The following is a 23,755-nucleotide window of genomic DNA, read 5'->3' on the forward strand; positions in this document are numbered from 1 at the left end:
GAAAACTCCGGAAACAAAGCGTCTAAGGCAAGCATGAGTGATTCACAGCCTGTGCTTTTAGTTGTCACTAGAATTACGCCCTCGCTTGAACTCATTCGTATAAGTCGTAATGGTACTGTACAGATCCTCTGATGTGCCGCCGGTAACAGGAATTTTTAAACGGGTACAGTGAAGTCTCTAATCTGCTGAAGAGGTAGCCAGCTCTTGTGTCAAATATGACTTGGGAAAATATCTCCATGCTCTTTTTCTTTTATGGTTGAAAACGGCACTTCGTGCGAGAATATAGACGAGATTCACATTTTCAAAGCCTTTCAAAAATTTAATCGAGGAAACCGTTTAGATCAGGCCGTTTGCGCAATCGAGTTCCACACTGCTACAGCCGTTTGTCGCCTGAGAGCGACTTCCTTTTTTATGCCGAGTAAAAGTCGTGCCAAATCCTATCATGTTTTAACTATTCATTATATTTTCCCTTTTGTTTTTGTTTTTGTTTTTTTTTTCTTTACCGTGGATGATTTTCTGTTACTGACGTTACCGAGTTCTGTTTGAGAAATTTCCAATCACTGCCTCGGAAGTGAAGTTTCCTTTTTCCTTCAATTTATCGCTTTCTGTGGCTTCACACCAAGGCAAAGTTTAGAAATTACGGATATTGTGGTAGCAGGCTTATGAAACTCAATTAGATAGCACAAATTAATTTTTAATCATTTGCAAATAATGGTCACGTTAAATTTAAGAAAATAAATTGACACGGAATGAAAAGACCAGCTTACAACGACTGGAACTGCTATTGGACCGCGGAACAACATGGGTGCTTTACTACGGCTGAAGACAAGTACAATTGTTTCCAAGGTGCAGAAACAGTTTTCTAAGCATTGATGGCGGTGGGAAGTAAACTCCCTGGCTGAGATCCAGCAAAATTAGAATTTATGAAAACAGTAGTCGTCTAAAAGAAACCCAATCTGCATAATTAAACAGCCTTTTATAATATAACCAGCAGGGATGGGTGACTAGACTAGATTAACAAGACAAAATACACTTGGACGTAAGAATCCATTGAAATCGTGATCAGTGACGTTTTACCCGACTCATCTTTCGAGTTCATCGTTCTTGGGTCCCATAATGATGAGCTTAAAAATTGTAAAACGGCCTCAATTGAAAGTCGCGTGCAGAAGTAATGAATACTAACTCCTCGTGGTTATCAATTCACACAGAGCGCCATGGACAATATCAAAATTAATTCAGAGGAGTGTGATGTACCTGTAAGGATATCATAATTCGAACGAGATCAGTCCGGCACTCAAAGGAATCAATCATGTCCATGATTAGCCACGAAAAAAAATTTAAACAAACCTTAAAGAAATGAGAAGCCAAAAGGGATTAATATAAAGCTTGAACGATAAACACTAATATTTTAGCCTTGTGGCAATCAGTATCGCATGGCGAGAACGTTTTACGTTCATAAATTATACATTGCTGCTTATAAAAATACTTTAAGGAAGTGTATAGTATTGTCCAAGTTTTTCTAGCGAAATACTACTGATTAAGCGAGCCGATCATATTAGAGCGATTTGTGATATGATTTTACCTAGCAAGAGGGTATTTTTATACAATGAACTCTCAAAAGAATTCACCACACTTGCTACCGTGACTCTAAGGCGACACTGCTAACAAAAATGCACCAAATAATTGTTTCTAGCTGTCTGCTACTTCACTGAGATATATGCGTAAGACACCAGATATTTCAATCTCGGTGAGATAAGTACTGTACTCACGAACTGACGCGACGAAATTCCTAAGTTAGATAAAACGGAAGTTCTAATAATAAAAATATTCGGATGCAGTCAATCGTTTTTCGCCAACATACTCCGCTGAGCATCACCTTACAATGTGTTGGAGTTGGAGTCTGGTAGATTGACTGAACATAATTCTTACATCCATTACGTGTTCTAGTGTTGTTTTTCCCAAATAAAAGTTACCGAGGAGCTGAGAGAAGCGAGAACGATGACGAAAATCTTCATTATCTGTATCGTGAAGAAATTTAGCAAAATATTTGAACAAGTGGGTAATATATGATTTTGAAAGTCTTTGTGATAAATGAAATTCCGAAAGCAATAAGGAGAACTTATAAGGCCTAAGGCTTTGTGAGATAGAAAAATGAAAAACAAACAAATTTTTCATAAACCTCTACCGCTAAATTATTTTTGCTCTGATTTGTTATTACTTTCGGTTAATCCGGAAGTTTTGGAGGCATTTCGAAAGTATTCATGAGATATTAAGAAAATTCACACCAGCTATTTTGGCTGAATGATGTGGTTTTCTTGTTATTTCCGTGAAGAAAAAAAAATAGATTCTCTTAGACTCTCCGTGCTTTAACATATAAATCCAGTTCAGCGGTCCCTCGCATACTTCATTTCCGAAAAGTAAGAATTGCTGCTACAATAATTCAAACTAGGTGTATTTTCAAATCGGAAAGATTTCATTATCAAAGGATTTCTTGAGACATTTAGGAACATTCCCAGACGTTGTGAAATATATTTATAAATGGGGTAAATTTCCAACGAAATTGTGGTGCTGCTTCGGTTGGGGGTATTACAGGATAATTTGGTCGATCAACTGAGTTGATAAACTTACGGTAAATTGGCTACCACAGAGATTTTCCAAAGCTGACGTTTCGAGCGTTAGCCCTTCTTCAGCGCTAAAATACATTAGGCGACTTTACGAAAAACTTGTGAAAATGCCAATCTAAAACATTCCTGCAAGAGTTAGTTAAAACAAAAACAATAACATAACGTATTTGATGGCTTGAAAGGGTAATCCAACTTTTTTCTCCTTTCCAAACATTTTGCAAGTTTACTTATTTTTACTCGTTTTTACTACGTCTGTAGACTTATCAAAATACCGGAGAACTCGCAGAAAGTCAGCGATGCTACACATCAACTTGAGTATAAAGCTGATAAATATATATATTTAGTATAATTTCAGAGCTGAGCAAAGAGTTTTCAGAAATCTGATTGGTCGAGCGGTTCCTTATATGACGCTATATAAACCGCTCCACATGGTTTAAATAAAATGTTAAAATAAAATGTTATGATTTTAGAAATTTCTCTGTTGTTCAGCTCTGAAATTATACTAAAACAATTATTCGCCTCAGGTTCGGTGAATATTGTCGAATAATCCCCTCGACTTCGTCTCGGGGATTATTCGACGATATTCACCTCGCCTTCGGCGAATAATTGTTAAATGTAACTTTGACGAAGGTTTTTAAAAAGTAAAAATGCTGATTGCTCAACTGCAGCGTGGTGAGCAATTGAAATAACCACTTCAAATTAAGCTTATGATTTTGAAATATACTGACTTTGTGCGCTATCGTGTCGAGAAAATTAGAAAGTCTTCCACTTACCCTTTAGACAGGTGTTTCCTCACTATGAAACTTTTCTTCTCATTTTGACAGTAGTGGGTTTGCATTAAGGAGCTGAACTGCAGTCGACATGACATATCACTGAGCATAAAAAAGCTGTAGAATCTTAATATTTCGAATAAAATTTCTGCAAAAATGTCTTGTCAGTTTATTTGCTTGCAGCCTTGTGTTGCCGATTTTTTCCTACCTAAAAGTCGGTCCGGCTAACAAGGCCACGACCTCAACTTACGCATGCCGAACTCCAAATGAGCTATCACCGACGGACGACATTGCAAACGAAATCGTCAAAGAACGACTTAACGATTCTAGAACTGGGAACTGAGGACGCAAACCCCCAGGAAATAGTTGCATAGTACCGCCTATTAAGGGCGTTCAGAAAGCATAAATGTTTGCCTTGGGATTTTGACACTTCAGTGAATTCCATATTGACAACAATCACTTATTTAGTCAAATCTAAAACCTTGTCACAAGCGTTTGAAATATTTATTCTCAAGGCAGTTCTTCCCCTCCTCAAGATATATGGCCAGAAACCTTCCATCCAATGAAAGTTTGGGTATCTGAGCAACTGCAAAGTTTTTATCTTTAAACACTGTTTCCCAATATTAATTGGTCAAAGGGCAGACGACACCAATTTGTACAGCATCATTTATCCAGTAAGGACCCAAACTGGCTCAAATTTCTGAAGATAAAAAAAATCCCTGAAGCAAAAACTGAGAGTGGGATATTAAGACCACAAGAAAAAATACTTTGTTCCTCATCAGTATTTCTAAGATTTTAAGATCACACTTAAATGTCTAAGGCATAGTATTGTCTGCAAACAAATCGCTTCCCCTCCCCTTGTTCTGTGAACACAGCCTGCATCCGTTACAAAACAGCCTTCTATTGTTGCAGTTAGTTCCATTCAATGTCACATGATGCACTTACACTTGAGGTAAGAATGACAAGTCAGATACAATGATGGTGTTTTGTTTGATATTTTATTCCATAAAAAATTCTATTGATTCACAGTCACTTTCTTAAAAGTTCATTAGTTTTTTCCTCTAAGAGCAAATCTGTGTCCCCACAAAACTGGTCTGTAAGTTGTTGAATCTGTTGAAAATTAAGCATAAAATTTTTGAAATCATCATTAAATAACAAACATTACAGTCATGTAACTTTTCCAGTATGTGGATTCCCCTTGCCAAAGAGGAATCAAATTCACGCTTGTTCATACCATTTTCTCCACCATTCTTGCATCATCTTCTGATTTTCCTTTCTTATTTTTCCTAATGTCAGTCATTCCTTTCTGTCTTATTTTTCGAATGCTTTGTTTGTATTGTTCACTTGTTGACTTTGCCATTTTGACCAAGTTTTCACGGTATTCCTGAGTGACTCTGCAGAGGAAAAAAGTGGTACTCATTTTCTATATCTTATCATAACAAAAAAGGTGATGGAAAGTCAGCACCCAAGCTAAATGGCTCATCCAGTAAGTGTTTATCCCTGTCTCTGATTCATGAAGGGACTGGGACTATTGCAATTTCCACAAATGGAATGCCAGTTCATCACAGCTACCCCCCACCCCCTCCCACCCCCCCCCCAACTGCATTTTCTCAGGCTTCCCTGACAACCCAGATGCTCCTTCAGGACTGGATCAATTACTGCTTTTTTTCTTTTTTCAAGGGCAGGGGGGGGGGGGAAGTTGGGAGTAATGGTATCTTTCAGTCCAAGCTTGAAGTAGTCTACATAGCTTTTGATTGAGGTTCCTGTCAAAGGAAAACAATAAAGGAATTCCTGTAAAAAATTAAAGGAGTATTGTACAGCTCAAAAAAGCCTTACTTTGGAATGGATACAGATATCACATGACCAGACATGATGGGCTCAAAATCTGTATTCCATGTTTTGATTGCTTCAGCAGCTTGAGGTACAAGCTAAAGGAGAATTATCTAATGTGAATACCCTATCAATACTCCAACAAAAGTCTACAAAACACAAACAACTGGCATGGAGGCAAAGGGACAAAATATAAACATCTTGTGTGGTTTCTTAACTCCTATGAGCCCAGTGGTTTCTGGAGGCCCCCTTGCCATTTATAAAATTATTGTACAACAACAACAACAACTTTATTCACCCTTATTCTTGAGAAGATTAAATTAACATCAAATACAAAAATTAAAACTAAGAGGGTGTTGGCTTCCTAAAATAACTAGAAGGTTAATAAGGCTAGGAAGCCAAATTACATTAGAATAAATTAGAATATTAGGGTTGGGACACACACACATGTACACACACACACACACACACACACAGAACTGAACCCTAAATAATTATGAATAAACGAAATTTACAAGTCATAGAAAAAATATTATATATATGTATATATTAGAAATGAAATCCTGAACAATTATGATAAAAGAAAAAAGCGTAGAGCAACAAATAAATCACAGGAATAGCTAGGAAGAAACTGATTACTCTGGGGAAAGCAAAACACCAGGGTGACATTAATACTGGCACAGTAATTCATGTTTAAATTTTTTTTTAATTTACTGAAAGGGGTTGACTTTATATCTTTCCCTGGAGAGTTCCACACCTTTGGTCCTTGAAAGCAAATATTAAAAATTCCATAGTTTGTTCTAGCTCGAGGCTGGTAATAAGATTAATTAACTGCACTTCGTGTATTGTAGTTGTGGATACTAAGTGCTGAATTAAAGAAGCTATCAAAATAGGAAGGTAATAACTTGTTATGAAATTTATGCATAAAAAGTGCAATATGAAATGTAACAAGATCAGAGAGTTTCATAATTGCCAACAATCTAAACAGCGGTGTTGAATGTTAATCAAATGAGGAAAAAGTCATGATTTGCATTGCTTTTTTCTGTAAAATGTATAAAGGCTGAAGTGTACTTGAATATGTATTACCTCAGATAATTATACCATAAATCAGAAATGGGTGGATTTAAGAGTAGTGGACATTAGTAAGAATATCAATATTTATTCAACATAATGGCGAAGCTTAGACAAGACCCCTACACTTCTTATTCTTTTAATTTTCTTTACAAATACACACGATTTGAGGTTTCCGGAACAAATTTGTATCAATAAAAATTCCTAAGTATTTAATACAGGAATCCTGTTGCAACTGTTTCCCATTTAAAGTTATGTTGAAGTTGAATGTTACTTTCCCTTGAGGAGGATGAAAAATTACAAAACTAGTTTTTTCTATATTGAGAGCAGTGCTTTCACTAAGCACCGACGGCCGACGAAATGCGTCGGCTACTTCGCTCAGAGAAGTCGGCTACATTTTCCGTAAATTTAAATAATTAAAGAAAGATTCTTTGAAAACTAAATTAAAATTCATTTTGATGGGCTTGTATGAACTTTTTCCCTCAATTTCAAAATTAAATAATTATCAAAAGATCGGATGCGACTCGTTGGTCATGGCACTCAACTCGCTTTGGGATGATGGTGCTAGGACGTAAGAGGTTTACGAAAAATTTAACTGCGTGCAAAGTATGTAATATAGATAATCTAATTACCGTCATTTGTTTATCGTGTTCAGGAGTTCATTGTGGCCTGATAAATTGAACCGTGAATGAAAGCTGTATTTTCTTGAATGACAACCACATTAGCATGTTTTATGGTATTACAAAAAGAAGAGAAGGAAAACAAATCGGACGCTAATTTAAGCGTTTTATCATTTTTTTCCGCTCGCATTTGAAGTCTGAGTTCAAAACTGCAGCTAATTGATCTTATCACGGTTTCTGGCGCCTGTCTGGCGGATGTCCTGGTGGGTAGGCCGAGAAGCTTGGAATGTTTTTCACCCGCGAACTGTTTATGGGTTCGGGGGAAAAAAACAAAGTTAAATGGATGAAAGATTAAAAACGCATCTGGACGCTTTCTTACTGGTAGTAAGTAATTCTGTTTAGCCAGGAGCCCATTTGTGTTTGGTGACAGTGACCTTAAACTTGCAGGAAATGCATGCAAACTTCCATTTTCAGCTTATAAATATTGTAAAAATAAAAAAAAATGTTGCTGTTGATAGGGAGTTTTCTTTTATATTTTGCAGGGGGAGGGGGAGGGGGAGGGGGGTGAAAAAACAGATTCACCTATCTATTTTTTGAAATGTGGTGATAGCCCAATCTAAAATGTTGAAAATGCCAATTTTTGTTTCAAGACTACTAACCGAAAATCAATAGTTTGTGACCTACCAGTAGTAATGGATTTCTCCCCTTTCCTCATGACAAGGTTTAAAGAAACTAACCCATTGTGATTGAAAGATAAAGTGTCTTAAGATTTATTTAATTTCCCTTACCTCTGGTGACCTACTTAAGTCCACGACAAACATGCTTTTACTAAGTTTGATTTGTGCTATGTCACCAAGCACAAACTTTTCTTTTCCATTTGCAGATTCCACTTTTACTTGGTGAAGTATATCTACAAAAAGAGTAAAGCTCCAGCACGTGATCTCACTGAGATATCAATTTGTTTCCAGAGTAGTATTGACTAAACTTTGGTGTTTCTAATGATCAGACATAAGACTCTTACCTACTGTGAAAACCAGGCAGGTATACAAGAATGCTAGCAGGGGAATAACTTTCCAACTTACTGGCCAAGTGGCTGGTGACAGCTTAGATGTTACAACAATTTCAGTTTGTTTACTAGCCAAACTGGCTAGTGGAAATAAAAAAACCACTAGCCAAAACTGAACTTCTACTAGTCTGTGGCAAGTTAGCTACTGTTAGTGTCGAGCCCTAGCTAGATTGAAAATTAAAAGGGTTTAGCAGAGCAAGATTGAAAGACAAATATTAGCAATACTGCCTCATCATTTGCTTCTTTCAAATATTCCTTCCAGCTCATAATCAAAGGGTATGCACTGAATGCAAATATGGCATCCAATTTGAACTGCCATTGTTCTGGACTCACTAGCCTTGTCTTCACACGGAAACACAAAAAGATTATTACATGTGTGAGAGGCTAGTGAGTCCAGAACAATGGCAACTCAAATTGGACGCCACATTTGCATTCGGTGTATAATGAAAGGGTACAATAGCTGTACAATATTAACCCTTTCACTCCTAACATCTGCTTGTTAATTCTCTCCTCTAGCTGCTACCTATTTTCTTGTAAAAAGTAGTAATGTGAATTTGGTGTTAGATCAAGCCAACAACTTCTACACGTACCTGATTTTCTCACTACCTGTTTGCTGGATCATATATGGATATTATGGGGAGAAGTTACATGTTAATCACTTCTGGGAGTTCAAGGGTCAAAGAATGAAAATAGTATTTGTCAGTCACAGTGAATAGTGAATAAACAATTAAGCTTGGACTTACCAGGTTTAATTTCAACAGTTATTTTGTCTCTGAACTCAAGTTGAAGTCTTGTCACTGTACTCGCCATATTTGATTTCAATTTCTCCAAATCAACTAACCCATCTGCTATATCATGGTCAATTGAAACAGCAGCTGACCTTGCCTTTTTTCCTATGGAGAAACAGAAAAGGCAATATCTTCCTGAGTTAATTATGGGGTAGTCAAATTAGCTGAACGTATGTGCTGACTTGCTGTAATTACAGTAGAATCAGGTGAAACCGAGTGTTGGAAAAGATCAGGTGGAGTCAAAATGAAAAGGCAGCTGTAATGTGATTGACTGCAAGTTGTGGGAAGAATTAAAGCAGAATAAAGTGAAGTGTGTATCTATGAAATCCATTAAGAAACTGTACCAATAAGGAAGTGCCGAACCATTGAAAACAGCGGGTTGTTTTGTTGCAACAGTAACTGTACAAAATTTCACTGTAGAAGCAGAGTTTACTGTTATTGAAGGAAGAGGCCAAGCATTACTTGGAAGAGAAACAGCTACACAACTGAATGTCTTGTACCTTGGAGAGGAGGTTAGAGTTAATCTTTTGAGACAGGAAGAAATCTTTGACAAGTACAAATCACGTTTTGAGGGGCTGGGAAAATTGAAGGATTTTCAGCTGGATATTCCCATCGATCAGAATGTTAAGCCAGTGGCCCAACCTATGCATCGTGTGCCATTCAGTATAAGGGACAAGTTAGAACAGAAACTTAATGAGCTTGTAAGTCTTGATGTAATTGAGAGAGCAGAGGGCCCAACACCCTAGATTCCACCTGTAGTTGTTGTGCCTAAACCGAATGGCGACATCCGCCTCTGTGTCGACAAAGGCAGGCTAATGGTGCTATTGAATAAAGGCTGATAGTTTCTAAAGAAACTGTTTTGGGCTGCGTCGGTGGGGGTAGCGAAATAATTTAAATATATCAACAAAGTTGAAATGGTAAATTGGCCACCGTTACGATTATAAAAGCTGATGTTTCGAGCATTAGCCCTTCGTTGGAGCGAATGACAAAGGGCTAACACTCGAAACATCAGCTTTTATAATCATAATGGTGGCCACTTTACCATTTCAACTTTGTTGATATATTTAGATTATAATGGTGCTATTGCACGGGAACGACACCCCATCCCAACAGTCGACGAAGTCTTTCGTGACCTGAATGGAAGTACTGTTTTTAGCAAACTTGACATCAAGTGGGCATTTCATAAAGTGGAATTGAGTGAGGCTTCCAGATCGATTACCACGTTTGCGACTCACAAAGGACTTTTCAGGTACAAAAGACTGATGTTTGGAGTTAGCTGTGCACCTGAAATGTATCGGAGAGTAACGCAGCAAGTCTTAGAAGGCTGTGATGGTGTGAGAAACATACATGATGACATTATTGTAACTCCCTAAAGAAGGTTTTTCAGTCACAAGGCTACTAAATAGCTAAAATAACTAAATAAATTACCAAATAACTAATATAATAAATAACGTTAAAAATAGGTGAAATACAATGGATTAAATACTAATTACCAATTCATAGATTGATCAGAGAAAAGTAGGTTAACAATTTTGTTCCTAAAAAGTTTGATCAATTCTGAAGATTTAACATTGTCTCTTAGATCATTCCAGAGCTTTGCACCGCGGTAGGCGAAGGACCGTTGACCAGAGGTTAGGCAGCACCTTCGAATGTTCAGTTGATCACGTTGTCTAGTATTTCTAGAATCAATCAAACTCTCCAGGTGATCGGATTCTGGCAAAAGGAAACGTGGCACAAACTTGAGAAAAAGCAATGCCTGCTCGTCAGAAATTAACTTTCCATTATAGGAAAATTAGCACTGTAAGGAACATGGATCATCATCCCTTCTAGTTTATGCGACCAAGTCCTGCATCTTGCACATGAGGGTCATCCAGGAATAGTGTCCATAAAGTGTAGACTTCATACCAAAGTCTGGTGGCCAGGGTGTGACAAGGATGCAGAAATGTTTTGTAAGACCTGTCATCCCTGCCAGATGGTCAGTAAGCCTGAGCCACCAGAACCCCTCAAGAGGACTGAACTGCCCTCAGGTCCATGGCAACACATTTCAGCAGACCTTATGACACCATCTCTGCCATCAGGAGACCATCTCCTTGTAGTTGTAGACTACTACAGTCGCTATATGGAAGTAGAAGTCCTGAGGTCTACAACTGCTGACAAGGTCATTGCAAGTCTGAAGAAGATTTTCCTTACCCATGGACTGCCCATTAGTATCACTACTAACAATGGACTGCAGTTCAGAAGTGAAGAATTCTGTAAATTTGTTGAAGAAGAACGTATTGAACACACACGAGTGACTCTGCTTTGGCCTCAGGCAAATGGAGAAGTAGAAAGGCAGAACCGCTCCCTACTGAAGAGGATAAAGATTGCACAAATAGAGAAGAGAAATTGGAAAGAAGAACTTCGTTCTTTCCTAATAATGTACAGAACAACTCCACACAGCACAACTGGAGTAAGCCCTGCAGAACTCCTGTTCCACAAAAAGCTGCGAACCTGTATACCAGGGATTGAAGAATTCCCAGTGGATGACCAAGAAGTACATGATAGACAGTGAAGCCAAGGAGAAAGGAAAGCTGTATGCTGATGAGAAACGCTGTGCCTGCGAAAGTGATGTGAAAGAAGGTGACACGGATTATTAAGACAGGAACGGAAAAACAAGTTGAAGCCAACTTTCAGGCCAGAACCATACCGTGTACTGGACAAGTTAGGCAACAGCGTAGTGGTAGAAACACCCGATGGTGTCCAATATAAGAGAAACTCTACCCATGTAAAGAAATTCCTTGAGCGGAGTAATGTGCCTGAATGCAAGATGTCTTTATCACCTCCTGTCTCGAACAGTTCTACTGAACATCAAGCACAGCTAAGTGTAAATGAAAGTGATGAACATTCGGGAGAAATTCATACACAGACGATGGTAGGGAGTGCGGCAGAACCCGACTCTATCAAGGACACTGCATCCAGACCTATCAGGTCTAGAACATTACCAGCACGGTTTAAGGACGTTGTTATATCTTAACAACAGAACTTTCATCAGACAAGAGTGATTGAGGACTCAGTAATGTTATGCCTGAAGGATTAGCCCAGTGAGGACTATGAACATTTCACTTTGTTGTTCCTGTTCTAGTGATTGTTTTTAAGAAAGACCATTGTCAACCAGAACAGTTTTAGTTTGTAAAATCTCCCAATGTATGAGAACAATTTTCACACTAGATTTTGGTCAAGGATCTATTTTAAACAAGGGAAGGATTGTAGTGTATTACCCATTGGCACAAGCGTGCGAGGGTTGTTGTTATAACACATTGTCCGCCATCAAACTGTTGAGTTAATGTGTGTTGATTTAATCCAAGTGTTAGTGGTTAAATCTGAACCATCTGGGCGGGATATTACAAGTGTCAGACCAAGGTTTTTTCCACTCAGATTTGTGGTCCAAGCACAAAGCAAGTAGGCCATCAATCCAAGTGGACAAGGTTTCATAACTTACATAAGGAGCAAAGAAAATGAGGTTGGCAAGAAATTCAGTATATCACTGGGTGTAATAGAAGATTTCAATTCAAACAAACTTTTGAGTTTAGAGGGCCATACAGATGTCACGACTGGAAATTGTGCGTGACATAAGTTGTCATTGCATTTGACAATCACGTGCACCGCGGGTGTGATAAAAAGGAACTTTGAACTGTCGAAAAAGTACAAGTTGTTGTGTGAGAAAAAAGTACGAGTGGTTGTAAGAGAGAAAGGTTATTAAAAACTGAGTATACAAAAAACATTGGGAGTTTCCTTTGTCGAGGCCAACCAAATTCCCAACACAAGAGTGGCAACCCTGCCAGGACAGAACAAGGATGGTGAAAACGATCAATCAACTGAGGAAAGTGGTGAATGCAAAACTGCAAACCCTCAAGCTTACACAATCACAAGCAATCACCGTGATCAGGGATAAAGCAGTCCTATCAATGGAAAAACTACAAAGCGCATTGAAGAAGAAAGTGGAAGAAGTCCATGACCTGAAATTGAAATTCAAGAGCTGATGTTTGAGACAGAAAAAGAGGAGCATGAAATCTTACAAAAGGGTAAAGAAATTGAAGATAGTGTGTACGCTATTGAGGAGTTAATCGACCAGCTCGATGTAATGATCAAGGAATGCAAACATGTCGAAACGCAAGCCGAAGAGAAAGAGAAAGAGGAACACGACGCACAGCTCAGGGAAAAAAGGTTTAACGAGGAGATGCTATTCGAAAAAGCTAAACTGGAGCAAAAGCTAAAATTTGAGAAGAAAAACAAAGAGAAAAAGGAGCAAGACATCAACGCCAAGCTACCAAAACTTGTCATCACCAAGTTCAAAGGTACACCTGCCGACTGGCTGCAGTTTTGGGGCCAATTCACAGCGGAAGTTGACACAGCAAATGTTTCATAAATAACAAAGTTTTCCTACCTTAAGGAACTTTTGGAGCCTCAAGTTCGATCGACAATAGATGGTCTTCTATTCGCCACCGAAGGCTACGAACGAGCGAAAAATATTCCTAAAACGAAATTTGGAAAGGAGAGCGAGATAGTAAATGCTTATGTGAGTAGCATCATGTCAATTCCCGTGATTTATGGAGTAAACCCAAACAAAGTATCGCAGTTTTATGAAAAATTATGCTCATCCATTCAAGCACTTGAAACAATGGGCAAACTCCGGGAAGTGAATGGTTATGTAAGGATGACACTGAACAAATTAGAAGGAATTAGAGGAGATTTAGTGAGAACCAATGACAATTGGCAAGAATGGAAATTCAACCAGCTTGTCGAGGTGTTGCGAAAGTGGACCATGAGGAACCCATCGAAGCTTGATGAAGATCCTAACCATGAGAAACCACCATCAGGGAAACCACCATTCAAACCATTACCTAAATTCTCCAGGTCACAAGACAGGGTATTTAACTCGAGGCAAGAAGAATGGAAAACATGACCATGCGTGCACTGTCAATCGAGCGTGCACAAATCAGTTGACTGTGACAAGGTAGTGGGTGTAGCACAACCGAAAAAGTACCTCAGTGAGAGAAGGTTGTGTTTCAACTGTACTGGTACCAGACACGGGGCTGCAGACTATCTGATTGTTAAAAGTCGTCAAAAATGTAACGGGAGACACCATACATCAATCTGTGATAGGGATTCCCAACAGATGTTGCTAGCCACTGGCAAAGGAGCAGTCATTTACCCCGTCATAGTCGTTGATGTAGATGGTATAAAATGCCGGGCATTACTGGACACGGGGGCCGGAAGTTCTTATGCCTCAGCTGCCCTTATCAAGGAAATTGGAAAACAACTGTCAAGGATGGAGCAGAAGAGAATTGACACAATGACGTGTTCGACTAACCAGAAGATTTATCAGTATGATGTCAAAATTTCAAGTATTGTGGGAGATTTTAACATGGTCGCATCAGTCAGTAGGGTAGATAGAAGCATTCTGCTGACCACTCCTAACCCAAGATATGCCGACAAGATTCACCAGTACCCCCACCTGAAGGGAATATTCATGAATGATGACAAGAAACCAGAGTTACCCATCCATTTGATACTGGGAGAAAGCAAGTACTCCAGAATAAAGACTAGCTGACACAAAACCACAGATTGGAAAGGCTGGGGAACCAGTTGCTGAGCTAACTTCACTGATGGACAATGATGTCAGCCGGAAAGGAAGCACACATGGGGAGCATTTATCTCACCAGAACCTCATCCACCAATTACGAGCAGCTATGCAGCTTAAATGTGTTAGGTCTTCAGGACAGACCAGTTGGGGATCAGCAAGCAGTATACGATAATTTTAAGGAGCAATTGAGACGTAGTGATGAAGGATGGTATGAAACAGGGTTACTATAGAAACATGGTCATGATATCCTCAACAACAACAAACAGGGAAGTCTCAGAAGACTGGAGAGTCTCCTCAAGAAACTGCAGAAGGAACCCAACCATCTGGATTGGTATGATGAAGTCATTCAAGACCAGTTGGCGAAAGGAATCATAGAGAGAGTGTCCTCAGATCCATTGGGTAGAATCGGCCATTGCAGTATTTGGAGAAGCAGAGTTTGAGCTACACACATGGCATTCGAATGAACCAGAATTAGAAGCAGACGCTGAGCCAGAAGACGGAAAACAAAGCTATGCCAAAAAATAACTTGGAGTCAAACCTGGATACCAAGATGTTGGGGCTACCATGGAACAAAACCGAAGACACCATCACTGTCACCTTTCAAGAGGCCTCCCCAGAAGTATCTAAGAGAGAGATGTTGCAGTTCCTTGCTTCAGTTTATGACCCACTTGGTCTAGCCTCACCGGTATCACTTGTGGGGAAACTATTGTATCGAGAAGTCTGTAACCAGCATCTACCATGGGACCAGAAAGTACCTGAGACAGTTGCAAAAGGGTGGAAGAAATTTGAGGGGAGCCTTCCAGACCAAGTTCAAGTCCCACACAGTTTGGCAGGCTTTAAGGAAGCTGTTGAAGCGATTGATTTACACATGTTTGGAGACACAAGTGGGACCGGAACATCAGCTGCCATGTTTACTGGCCACAAAGTCACACCTGGCGAAAAAGGGTTTGATCATTCCGAGACTGGAACTTGTATCTGCACATATGGCAGCGAACCTTGTGGAAAATGTGAAGAATGCCCTAGAAGGTCAGCCAGTTACATCAGTCCATGGATGGCTGGATAGCATTGTGGCCCTACATTGGATCAGAGGAGAAGGCAGTGCCTACAAACAGTTTGTGGCGAACCGAGTGAACAAGATAAGAGATAAGGCCTACATTCAATGGAGACACGTAGGTACTGACCAGAATCCTGCTGATATTGGCAGCAGAGGTTGCCAAGCCGACAACCTGGGTGGGTTATGGTTCAAAGGGCCAGAATGGTTGACAGAACCTGATCTTTGGCTGGGCGACATACTTACAGAACCGAACAAAGAAACTGAGGCGGAAGCCAAACTTACGAGAGAGATCTTTGCCGCCATTACAGAGACCAAGGACAACCTTGACGAGGTCTTAGAGAAGAATAGCTTCTGGAAAATGGTGCAAATCACTAGGTAGATTAGGAGATTCTTGAACAATTGCAAGGAGAAAAAATCAGTGATACTCAATGGCCCTTTGACCACATTCAAAACTGATAAGGAAGTCCGTTGGTGGGTTCAAAGAGCACAAGAAAACTCAAGTGGAACAGAAAAGTTCGAAAAAGACAAACTGACCCTTAACCTGCAAAAGAACAGTGATGGGTTGTACGAGTGCCACGGCAGAATACAAGGAAACTACCCAATCTATCTACCACCCAGGGCAGTGTTGTCAGAGAAGTTGGTTCAAGATGCGCACATGCTGACGTTACATGGAGGAGTTGGCCTCACAATGGCATTGATCAGAAGTGACTATTGGATACCCCGACTAAGACAGCTGACCAAGAAGGTCATCAATGGTTGTTTCGGATGCAAGAAGTTCCAAACAAAGGCCTTTGGAAGTCCACCACCTGGAAACCTGCCAATTGATCGTACCATGGGGTCAATTCCTTTCCAAGTGCTGGGCGTGGACTATGCTGGCCCAATACTATACAGATGCAGCAAGAAGAGAGATGGCAAAGCTTATATCTTGTTATTTGCCTGTAGTCTGACCAGAGCTATCCATTTCGAGTTGCTAAGCAACTGAACCACTGAAGAATTCATGAAGGGTTTCAAGCGATTCATAGCCAGAAGAGGAAGGCCACAAAAAGTCTAGATATATCAACAAAGTTGAAATGGTAAATTGGCCACCGTAACGATTACAAAAGCTGATGTTTCGCGCGTTAGCCCTTCGTCGGAGCGACGACAAAGGGATAAAGCATTTGGAATCAAATAGGGGGAGAGTGTTGCGACCGAAAATTGTGCGTGACATAAGTTGTCGTTGTGTTTGACAATCACGTGCACCGCACACGTGATAAAAAGGAACTTTGAACTGTCGAAAAAGTACGAGTTGTTGTGCGAGAAAAAAGTACGAGTGGTTGTAAGAGAGAAAGGTTATTAAAAACTGAGTATACAAAAAACAATGTGAGTTTCCTTTGTCGAGGCAAACCAAATTCCCGACATAGTAAAATATGGCCTGCTAAATTGACCAGTCATAGCACATTCAATAGCCGAGACCTTTAATGATTATGATTGTCTATAACAAACTAAATTTTCTAAGCCAATAAAAACAGCAGTTAATTCTGCCTAATAGCCAGATAATTCTCCAATCGCCATGGCCTCCTGAACCCCTTGGGTAAATGTAAGGTAAAGTCTGCACTCATGGCAAGTGGCCCATCCAACTGGAGCTCATCCTAGTTTCCATATCATGAAGAAACTAGAAGTATTACCATTCCTTCCCCCCCTGGATGGGATGCTGGTTCATTGCAAGGCTACTCCTAAACATTTCATCAGGCTTCCCTGACAATTCACTTGTCTTCATTTCTACTCCTTGGTGGAGAGCTGCACTGTGAAAGTGAAGTGTTTTGCTGAAGAACACAAGACAATGACACACCAGGTCTAAAATCTAGACCTCTCAACCCAGAGTTCGGGGGGGGGGGGGGCATTTGACAAAAGTGCTGGGCCCAAAGCCATGTTTTAAAATCAAATTTTAAAGGATAGAAAAGTGAGTTCTGTAGCTCAAATCAGTCTATTTTGTTTCTCTAGCTGACAGTTTTATTGTATTACTCTCAAAACTATTGAAATCCCCATCTTGAGTAAAGATAGGACAGCTTTACAAGCCTGTTAAGTTACCACGACTTTCCAGAAACAACCCCCAATGTACTTACTATTAAGGCACTGCATACCACTTGAGTACATGTATCTAACCATCATGCCAATAAAAGGGAGCCATGAAATTCTACCCACTAAATCCACCCATGATAATATCAAGAAAATGGCCTCTTTGATTCCACCATTTGAAATTCGTTGCACCTGCTTTCTAACAGGGGGGCATCATACAAAGCAATTAAAAGGAAGAATATCGACTGTTAGGCCTGTTTATACTGTGCACAGAAACAACTTCATTTTCTTAACTCTCTACAGACTCTTTCATGCTGGAGAAGTAGCTCATGTTATCTTGACTGTTATCATTTGTCTATAACCATTTCGTTCTGTAAAAATGAGACACTGTCTTGAAATATGGATTCAGGTATTGGCCCTTACCTTTCTTTGCCGCATAAAATCGAACCGAGGAAAGCCTTGCATAAGTTGTCCTTGTCGCATATACACCTAACAACGCTGAAAATCGGGATGCAATCGAGCAACTCATTGTATAGGATCTTTTAAAATAGCTTGGATATTCCAATAAACGGCGGATCGGCGCAAGAATGCGCCAGTGTCAGCTGTCATCTCAAATGTCGTGTATAATTGCACGATGTAACTTCATATACTACGTCACACCAGAGCGTCGCCCCATCTCACCCCACACTTAGACTTGGGACTAGTCGCCATAGTTTGCAAGATGTTGGGAGGGGTGAAATATATATTTTCTCATTTTTGGGTGAATAAAATGTACCAATATTAAAATGGTTATATCTCAGGATGCTACAGATGAACCCAATCAAGGGTTTACCGACTATTCTGAACTAAAAAACGGAATAGAAAAATCACCAGCTTCAACCAAAGTTATTAATGCGAAGATTTTGGCCGAAGGCTATACCAAAGGTTAGTTTATCGCATAACAGTTTGGCGTTAGGTAGTTATAGGATAGCTCAGGTTTCGATTGACTTGAGGCTTCATTAATAAGGAGCCTTTGTAGAAGTTACTCTTGATTTCTGTGCTGTTTAACCTTTGGGATTTCGTATTGATGTAATGTATATGTCAGAAGTACAATCACTGAACTGACGCTAATTCAGTGAGCACGAGCCAGTTAAACAATATTCCAACTTCCTCCATTATATAGAACTTAGCGATGCAAATCAATAATGATCAAGTTGTCAGTTAGATTACAGACTTGAACTGACTAAAAGTCTCATCTGGGTTCTGTCCTGGTGTACCGGTTCACAAGGGAATTACCATTGTTCTTTCTTTGTTTAGGAGTCATTGGTTAGCTGTTGTGTATTGTTCGGTCTTCTGTATCGGCTCTTGTGAACCGGTACACGAGGACAGAACCCTCATCTGTTAAGAGCCTTACTAAAAGTTATTCGACTTGTTCTGTGCGCTGTTTAGGCTGTGCGGTTTCGTGGTAATATACTGTACATGCATATGAACATATATATGTTCAAAAATTCAGAACAAAGTCAGTGAACTGTCGTCAATTCAGAAAGAGCATAACTAAGTTATAATGCAACTTCCTCCATTCTATAAAACCTAGTGATGCAAATCGAGTATGATAAAGTTGTCAGTTAGGTTAAAGGCTTCAATTGACTCAAAGCTTTATCTAGGAGGAGCCTTGATAAAATTTATTCATTTTTTTTGGAGCTGTTTGAGCTTTCCGATTTCCTAGTGATGTCCTCCTGTACGTGCATGTGTACATGTTTTAAAAGTGTTTCTTTGCTCTGAATTTCAGGGAAAAGACGCCTGGAGACCTTTAGTGTAGTATCATGTGCCATTTTTTCCAGCATAGTGTTTTTCTACTTGTGTAAGAATTTTCGACTCGCTGAAATCAGAACAGTTTTGTTTTCTGCAGGTAAGTAAGTTAAATTATAGCACTCTACCCAGTGATGTTTGTCATTGATTATCGGGAGACATAGCAGGCATCTTTTGAACAAGGTCCATACATTCAGTGCATTGTCAAGGTTCAAGATGTCAAACTGTCTGTGAGTAGTGTTTGCTGTAGCTGAGTAATCTAACGTAAGATTTGTAATCGTGGCTGTATGTCTGGCAGGTTGACTGTTCCTTCTACAGTTTGTTGAAATTTTTCAACTGACCTTCCTTTTGGCTCTTCTCGTGGAACCATTGATTTATCATACAACATACAAGTTGTTGTAGTTAAGTAAACAACCCTCTTACAAAGAACACCTTCATTTATTTTTCAAGTAAACACATCACTGTTATATTGAAAACAAAACCTCATTAAAATTAACTTTCAACGCACTTTGAAACACGCCTACTACAAAACTAGTTTCGTCCACAGACCTCTTCACTTGTATGCATACAACTGAAGAGGTCTGTGGACGAAACTAGTTTTGTAGTAGGCGTGTCTTAAAGTGCGTTGAAAGTTAATTTTAATGAGGTTTTGTTTTCAATATGATGAATGAATGATACTTTCTTAGCTTTGACAATCAAAATTTCGCAAAAACACATCACTGTTATTTAACAATTATTTGCCAAAGTGGAGGGGAATGGTGGTGGATATTTACTGAGCCACAAAGTGGTGAGATTAAATATCTTCCACTTTCACCAGTACTGAGGTGAATAATTGTTTTAGTATGTACTACACAGAGACCAATAAAAATCAGTTTATTTTTATCAAATGAATATACCAAATGATGGTCATGGTGTAAAGGGTTAGTACTGATTTCAGTAAAAATTACTTGCTTAAAGTGATCCTATGAAATGAATAAAATTATCTTTGTCTTATTACATCAAAGTGAGAATAACTTCATTCCCCTTTGTTTTTTTTCCATATCAACTCTACTGTTAAATTACATCTGATTCTTCAATAACAACATTTGTTTTTATGCCTTTGTAGTTGCAGGGGCAGTTACTGCTGACTTCCTTTCTGGGCTGGTTCATTGGGGAGCTGATACATGGGGAGCAGTGGACATCCCTGTTTTTGGAAAAGCCTTTATTCGTCCTTTCAGAGAACATCATGTGGACCCCACAGCCATAACAAGACATGATTTGATTGAAACAAATGGTGACAACTGTATGCTAACCTTACCTGGTTTATCTTACATGGTCTACAAGTTTCTCACTTATGACCAAGATACAATTGAAGCATCCTATGGAATGGACTGTTTCGTGTTCTTCTTGGCTGTCTATGTTACCTTAACCAACCAAATCCACAAGTGGTCTCACACCTACTTTGGTTTGCCAATGTGGGTGCAGAAACTTCAGGAGTGGCACATAATCTTACCACGGAAGCATCATCGCATTCACCATGTTTCACCCCATGAGACATACTTCTGCATCACAACTGGTTGGTTAGACTATCCTCTTGACGTGATCGGATTCTGGCGATCTTTAGAGTGGTTGATTGAGAAAACAACTGGGGTGAAGCCACGATCAGATGACATGAAATGGGCAGGAAAACCCAATTAAATTTGATCCAATTTTAGTCTGAAACTGATTAAAATATAGTACAATAATTTTTGTAAGTGAATGTAGGGTATCTCATATCATCAGTCTGGTATACAATAGCAGTCTGATGTAGCCACACAAAAGTCTGGTAATGTACTAATGATTTTACACCAGTTTCTGTTAGTTAAGGCAGAAACTATCCAAATCTCAATTTCTCTCTATGCTTGATTCCATTTGTCAAGATCAGTAATCTTCCACAACAGAGAAACAGATGGGCAAATTCCAACCAAAACAGACAACCTAAAGAAAATTGAATTTACATGTGATTTTTTTTTCTGCTACACAGAAATGCAGATTAAATTATATTGGTTAGTAGGAGCAAAGCTACTCGTCTGATCACTTCGTGCATAGAACAGCTGCGGGAAAAGTCTAGTTAAACATGAGTTAAGAACATTAAATTATCATTGGTTAAACTGAGTCAGATCTAATTTCAAACATGTGTAGTGTTACTATGCATTTCTCTAACTATTTTCACTGCATTACCGCAGTAGGGTAGGAGTAGAACGGAACATATGCGAACCATGCGAGTAGTCCACCCAATAAATCCCACCCATCCCACCCCAGGGGAGGACATCCATCACACAGTAATCTCGTGTGTGGGAAATTAATGTCTCCTACCCCTAACCCTGTAGGAGATGGGACCTCCATTTATTCATCCCTATCCGAGAAGACTAGAATATCTATCCATTTCTTGATGTTATAAAAAGGTAGCATAATCTTCTCAATTATTTTAAGACCTTGAGTGTTGGTCCGGCCGGGGCTCGAACCATCGACCTCCTGCACAGCAGTCCAGCACTCCATCCATTGAGCTAACTGGAAGGCAGTTAGCTCAATGGATAGGCATGTATGTAGTGATTACCTTAGCACTCAGGAATCTTTTTATTGGTTATACCATGCTTGAATACCTCAGTTACCTTAGGCTTTTCATTTTTTTTTTTTTTTTTTGCTGTGTTAGTACTTCTCTTCAAAATGGCTTTGACAGGTACCTCTCTTACTGGTTTATTATTCATTCAAGTTATTTATTAAGATTGAATTTCTTAGAGGTGCTATACATGATAGATACACATTATTTACAATGTAACTTATTATTTACAATCTAACTTATTATTACCAGGTAACCTGTGAAAAGGTGTGGCATATTTTTTTTCTTGAAGAAGGGAGATGTAATGGGTTTGAAAGGAATGATCTAATAAGAAAAAATTATAAGTCTAGAGAACTGCTAGAGCTAAAAAGATGACAAATATTTTTTCTGCGAATTCTATAATCTTAAAGCTAACCCATAATACTATTGATTAATAATGGTAATAAGACTGAGGGGAGTCTAATTCAGTCTGTAATCATACAAGTGTGTAACAAAATTGGACAACCGCTGAGGGAGGCTCTGATTTTTCAATCACGAGTATGATTACAGACAAAATGAGACCATACAAAGTCCTGTTATCGTTTAATCATAACCATTACAATTTCCGAAAAAAATACATTTAAGGAAAATATCTGCAGTAGAGACAGTGTCTTGAGTAAAAAATTCCTCCATTTTGGAAATTCCCCAGGTTTTTAGGCTGAGGGCTGTTGCTTTAGTTATTGTGATCAATTCTGTGATTAGTGGATTTAGCTAAGTGGACTTAGCTAAATCTTAGACTGCTTTAACTGTCCAATTACAACCCTTCAGAATTATTAGTGAAAAATAAAGTAGCTAATGCACCAATCACATGTGAGGCAGTTGTAATGGTTATGATTAATATTGTTATCATTGTTCCTATTATTATTATTATTATTATTATTATTATTATTATTATTATTGTAGGGTAAAACGATGCTTATTGTCATAGACACTGGTTATAAAATTGAAGAATGCAGGATTTTGTGCATTACGTGAAATTTTGGCTTTGAGGTTTCAATCACAGTCAAAAATATCCCTACATTAAACTTCGGGATAAAATACAAGAAAAACCTGAGGATTGTGTGATTTCTACAGTTATATGTTATGGAGTTTAATACTGCACGAGTTGGAGTGTTGTAATATAAGTTTGGTTAATCTTTAGCATAATGTGTACGTACCTTAGTCGTGTGGTAAACAAGGTATTTATGAAGTGGATACGAAGTTTCTATTTTAGATAAACTCTTGTCAAATCTTAGGTCTAACGAAAGAAGTTTCCTTGAAGCCTAAGGGCTTGATAGGTTGTGTGCACAGTAGGGAAGTAGTAAAAAATAAACTTTTAAATCTTGAAACCAAGAACCTCTCGATCTTGAGTAAGGGCGACTGATTTAAATTAGCGGGCCATATTTTATTTATGAAATAATCGGCTTACTGAGGTACACGTCCGCTCGCATTCTGGTGATCAATGAATCTAATGAAAACAATTTACAAAAGGATCAATAGAACAGATCCATTGAGTTTTCCCGAGAACGACAACTCCAGAAAGTTCAACCGTACTAGAAGCGGATGTTCGCAAGAGATAACTACACTGATAACTTGACTGAGTGAGAGGACAGGACGTACTGAACGAGGAAACATTTGGCTCCCCTGAGGTCAGTACGACATGACCGAGAGCCAAGGGCAACCACAAAAAAGATCCATTCTTTCTTTATATTTGAGTCTGATCAAGAAACTTAAAATCATCAAAACGCGACTCACTCATTTTCGCATTTCTATTTTCTTTAAAGATCAAATTTACAATCAGAATTCACCTTTACTTAACAATTGGTTCATGCTTTAGCGTGCACTATCGAGTTATGGAGCACGCGGGAAG

At 38.9% G+C, this 23,755-nt stretch overlaps 2 protein-coding genes and 1 pseudogene across 2 annotated transcripts; 2 read left to right on the forward strand and 1 right to left on the reverse strand.

Moving 5' to 3' along the window:
* Nucleotides 1-4,373: 4,373 nt before the first annotated feature.
* LOC111339837 (uncharacterized) lies at nt 4,374-18,114 on the reverse strand. Its single transcript, XM_022946919.2, has 6 exons — nt 17,925-18,114; nt 8,725-8,874; nt 7,704-7,825; nt 5,231-5,322; nt 4,629-4,788; nt 4,374-4,504 (listed from the first exon to the last, which is right to left on the reverse strand). The coding sequence occupies exons 1-6, from the start codon at nt 18,028-18,030 to the stop codon at nt 4,424-4,426; spliced, it is 711 nt and encodes a 236-aa protein (XP_022802654.1). The 5' UTR covers nt 18,031-18,114; the 3' UTR covers nt 4,374-4,423.
* LOC148734375 (uncharacterized) lies at nt 14,943-16,108 on the forward strand (annotated as a pseudogene).
* Nucleotides 18,115-18,171: 57 nt separating the features above from the next.
* On the forward strand, nt 18,172-23,241 carry LOC111333068 (plasmanylethanolamine desaturase 1). The gene is made up of 3 exons (XM_022938621.2): nt 18,172-18,425; nt 19,270-19,389; nt 20,395-23,241. Exons 1-3 carry the CDS (start codon nt 18,287-18,289, stop codon nt 20,964-20,966), a joined length of 831 nt encoding a protein of 276 aa, XP_022794356.1. The 5' UTR covers nt 18,172-18,286; the 3' UTR covers nt 20,967-23,241.
* Nucleotides 23,242-23,755: the final 514 nt, after the last annotated feature.

The sequence above is a fragment of the Stylophora pistillata genome, chromosome 3, assembly GCF_964205215.1.
Source record: "Stylophora pistillata chromosome 3, jaStyPist1.2, whole genome shotgun sequence".
Lineage (NCBI taxonomy): Eukaryota > Metazoa > Cnidaria > Anthozoa > Scleractinia > Pocilloporidae > Stylophora > Stylophora pistillata.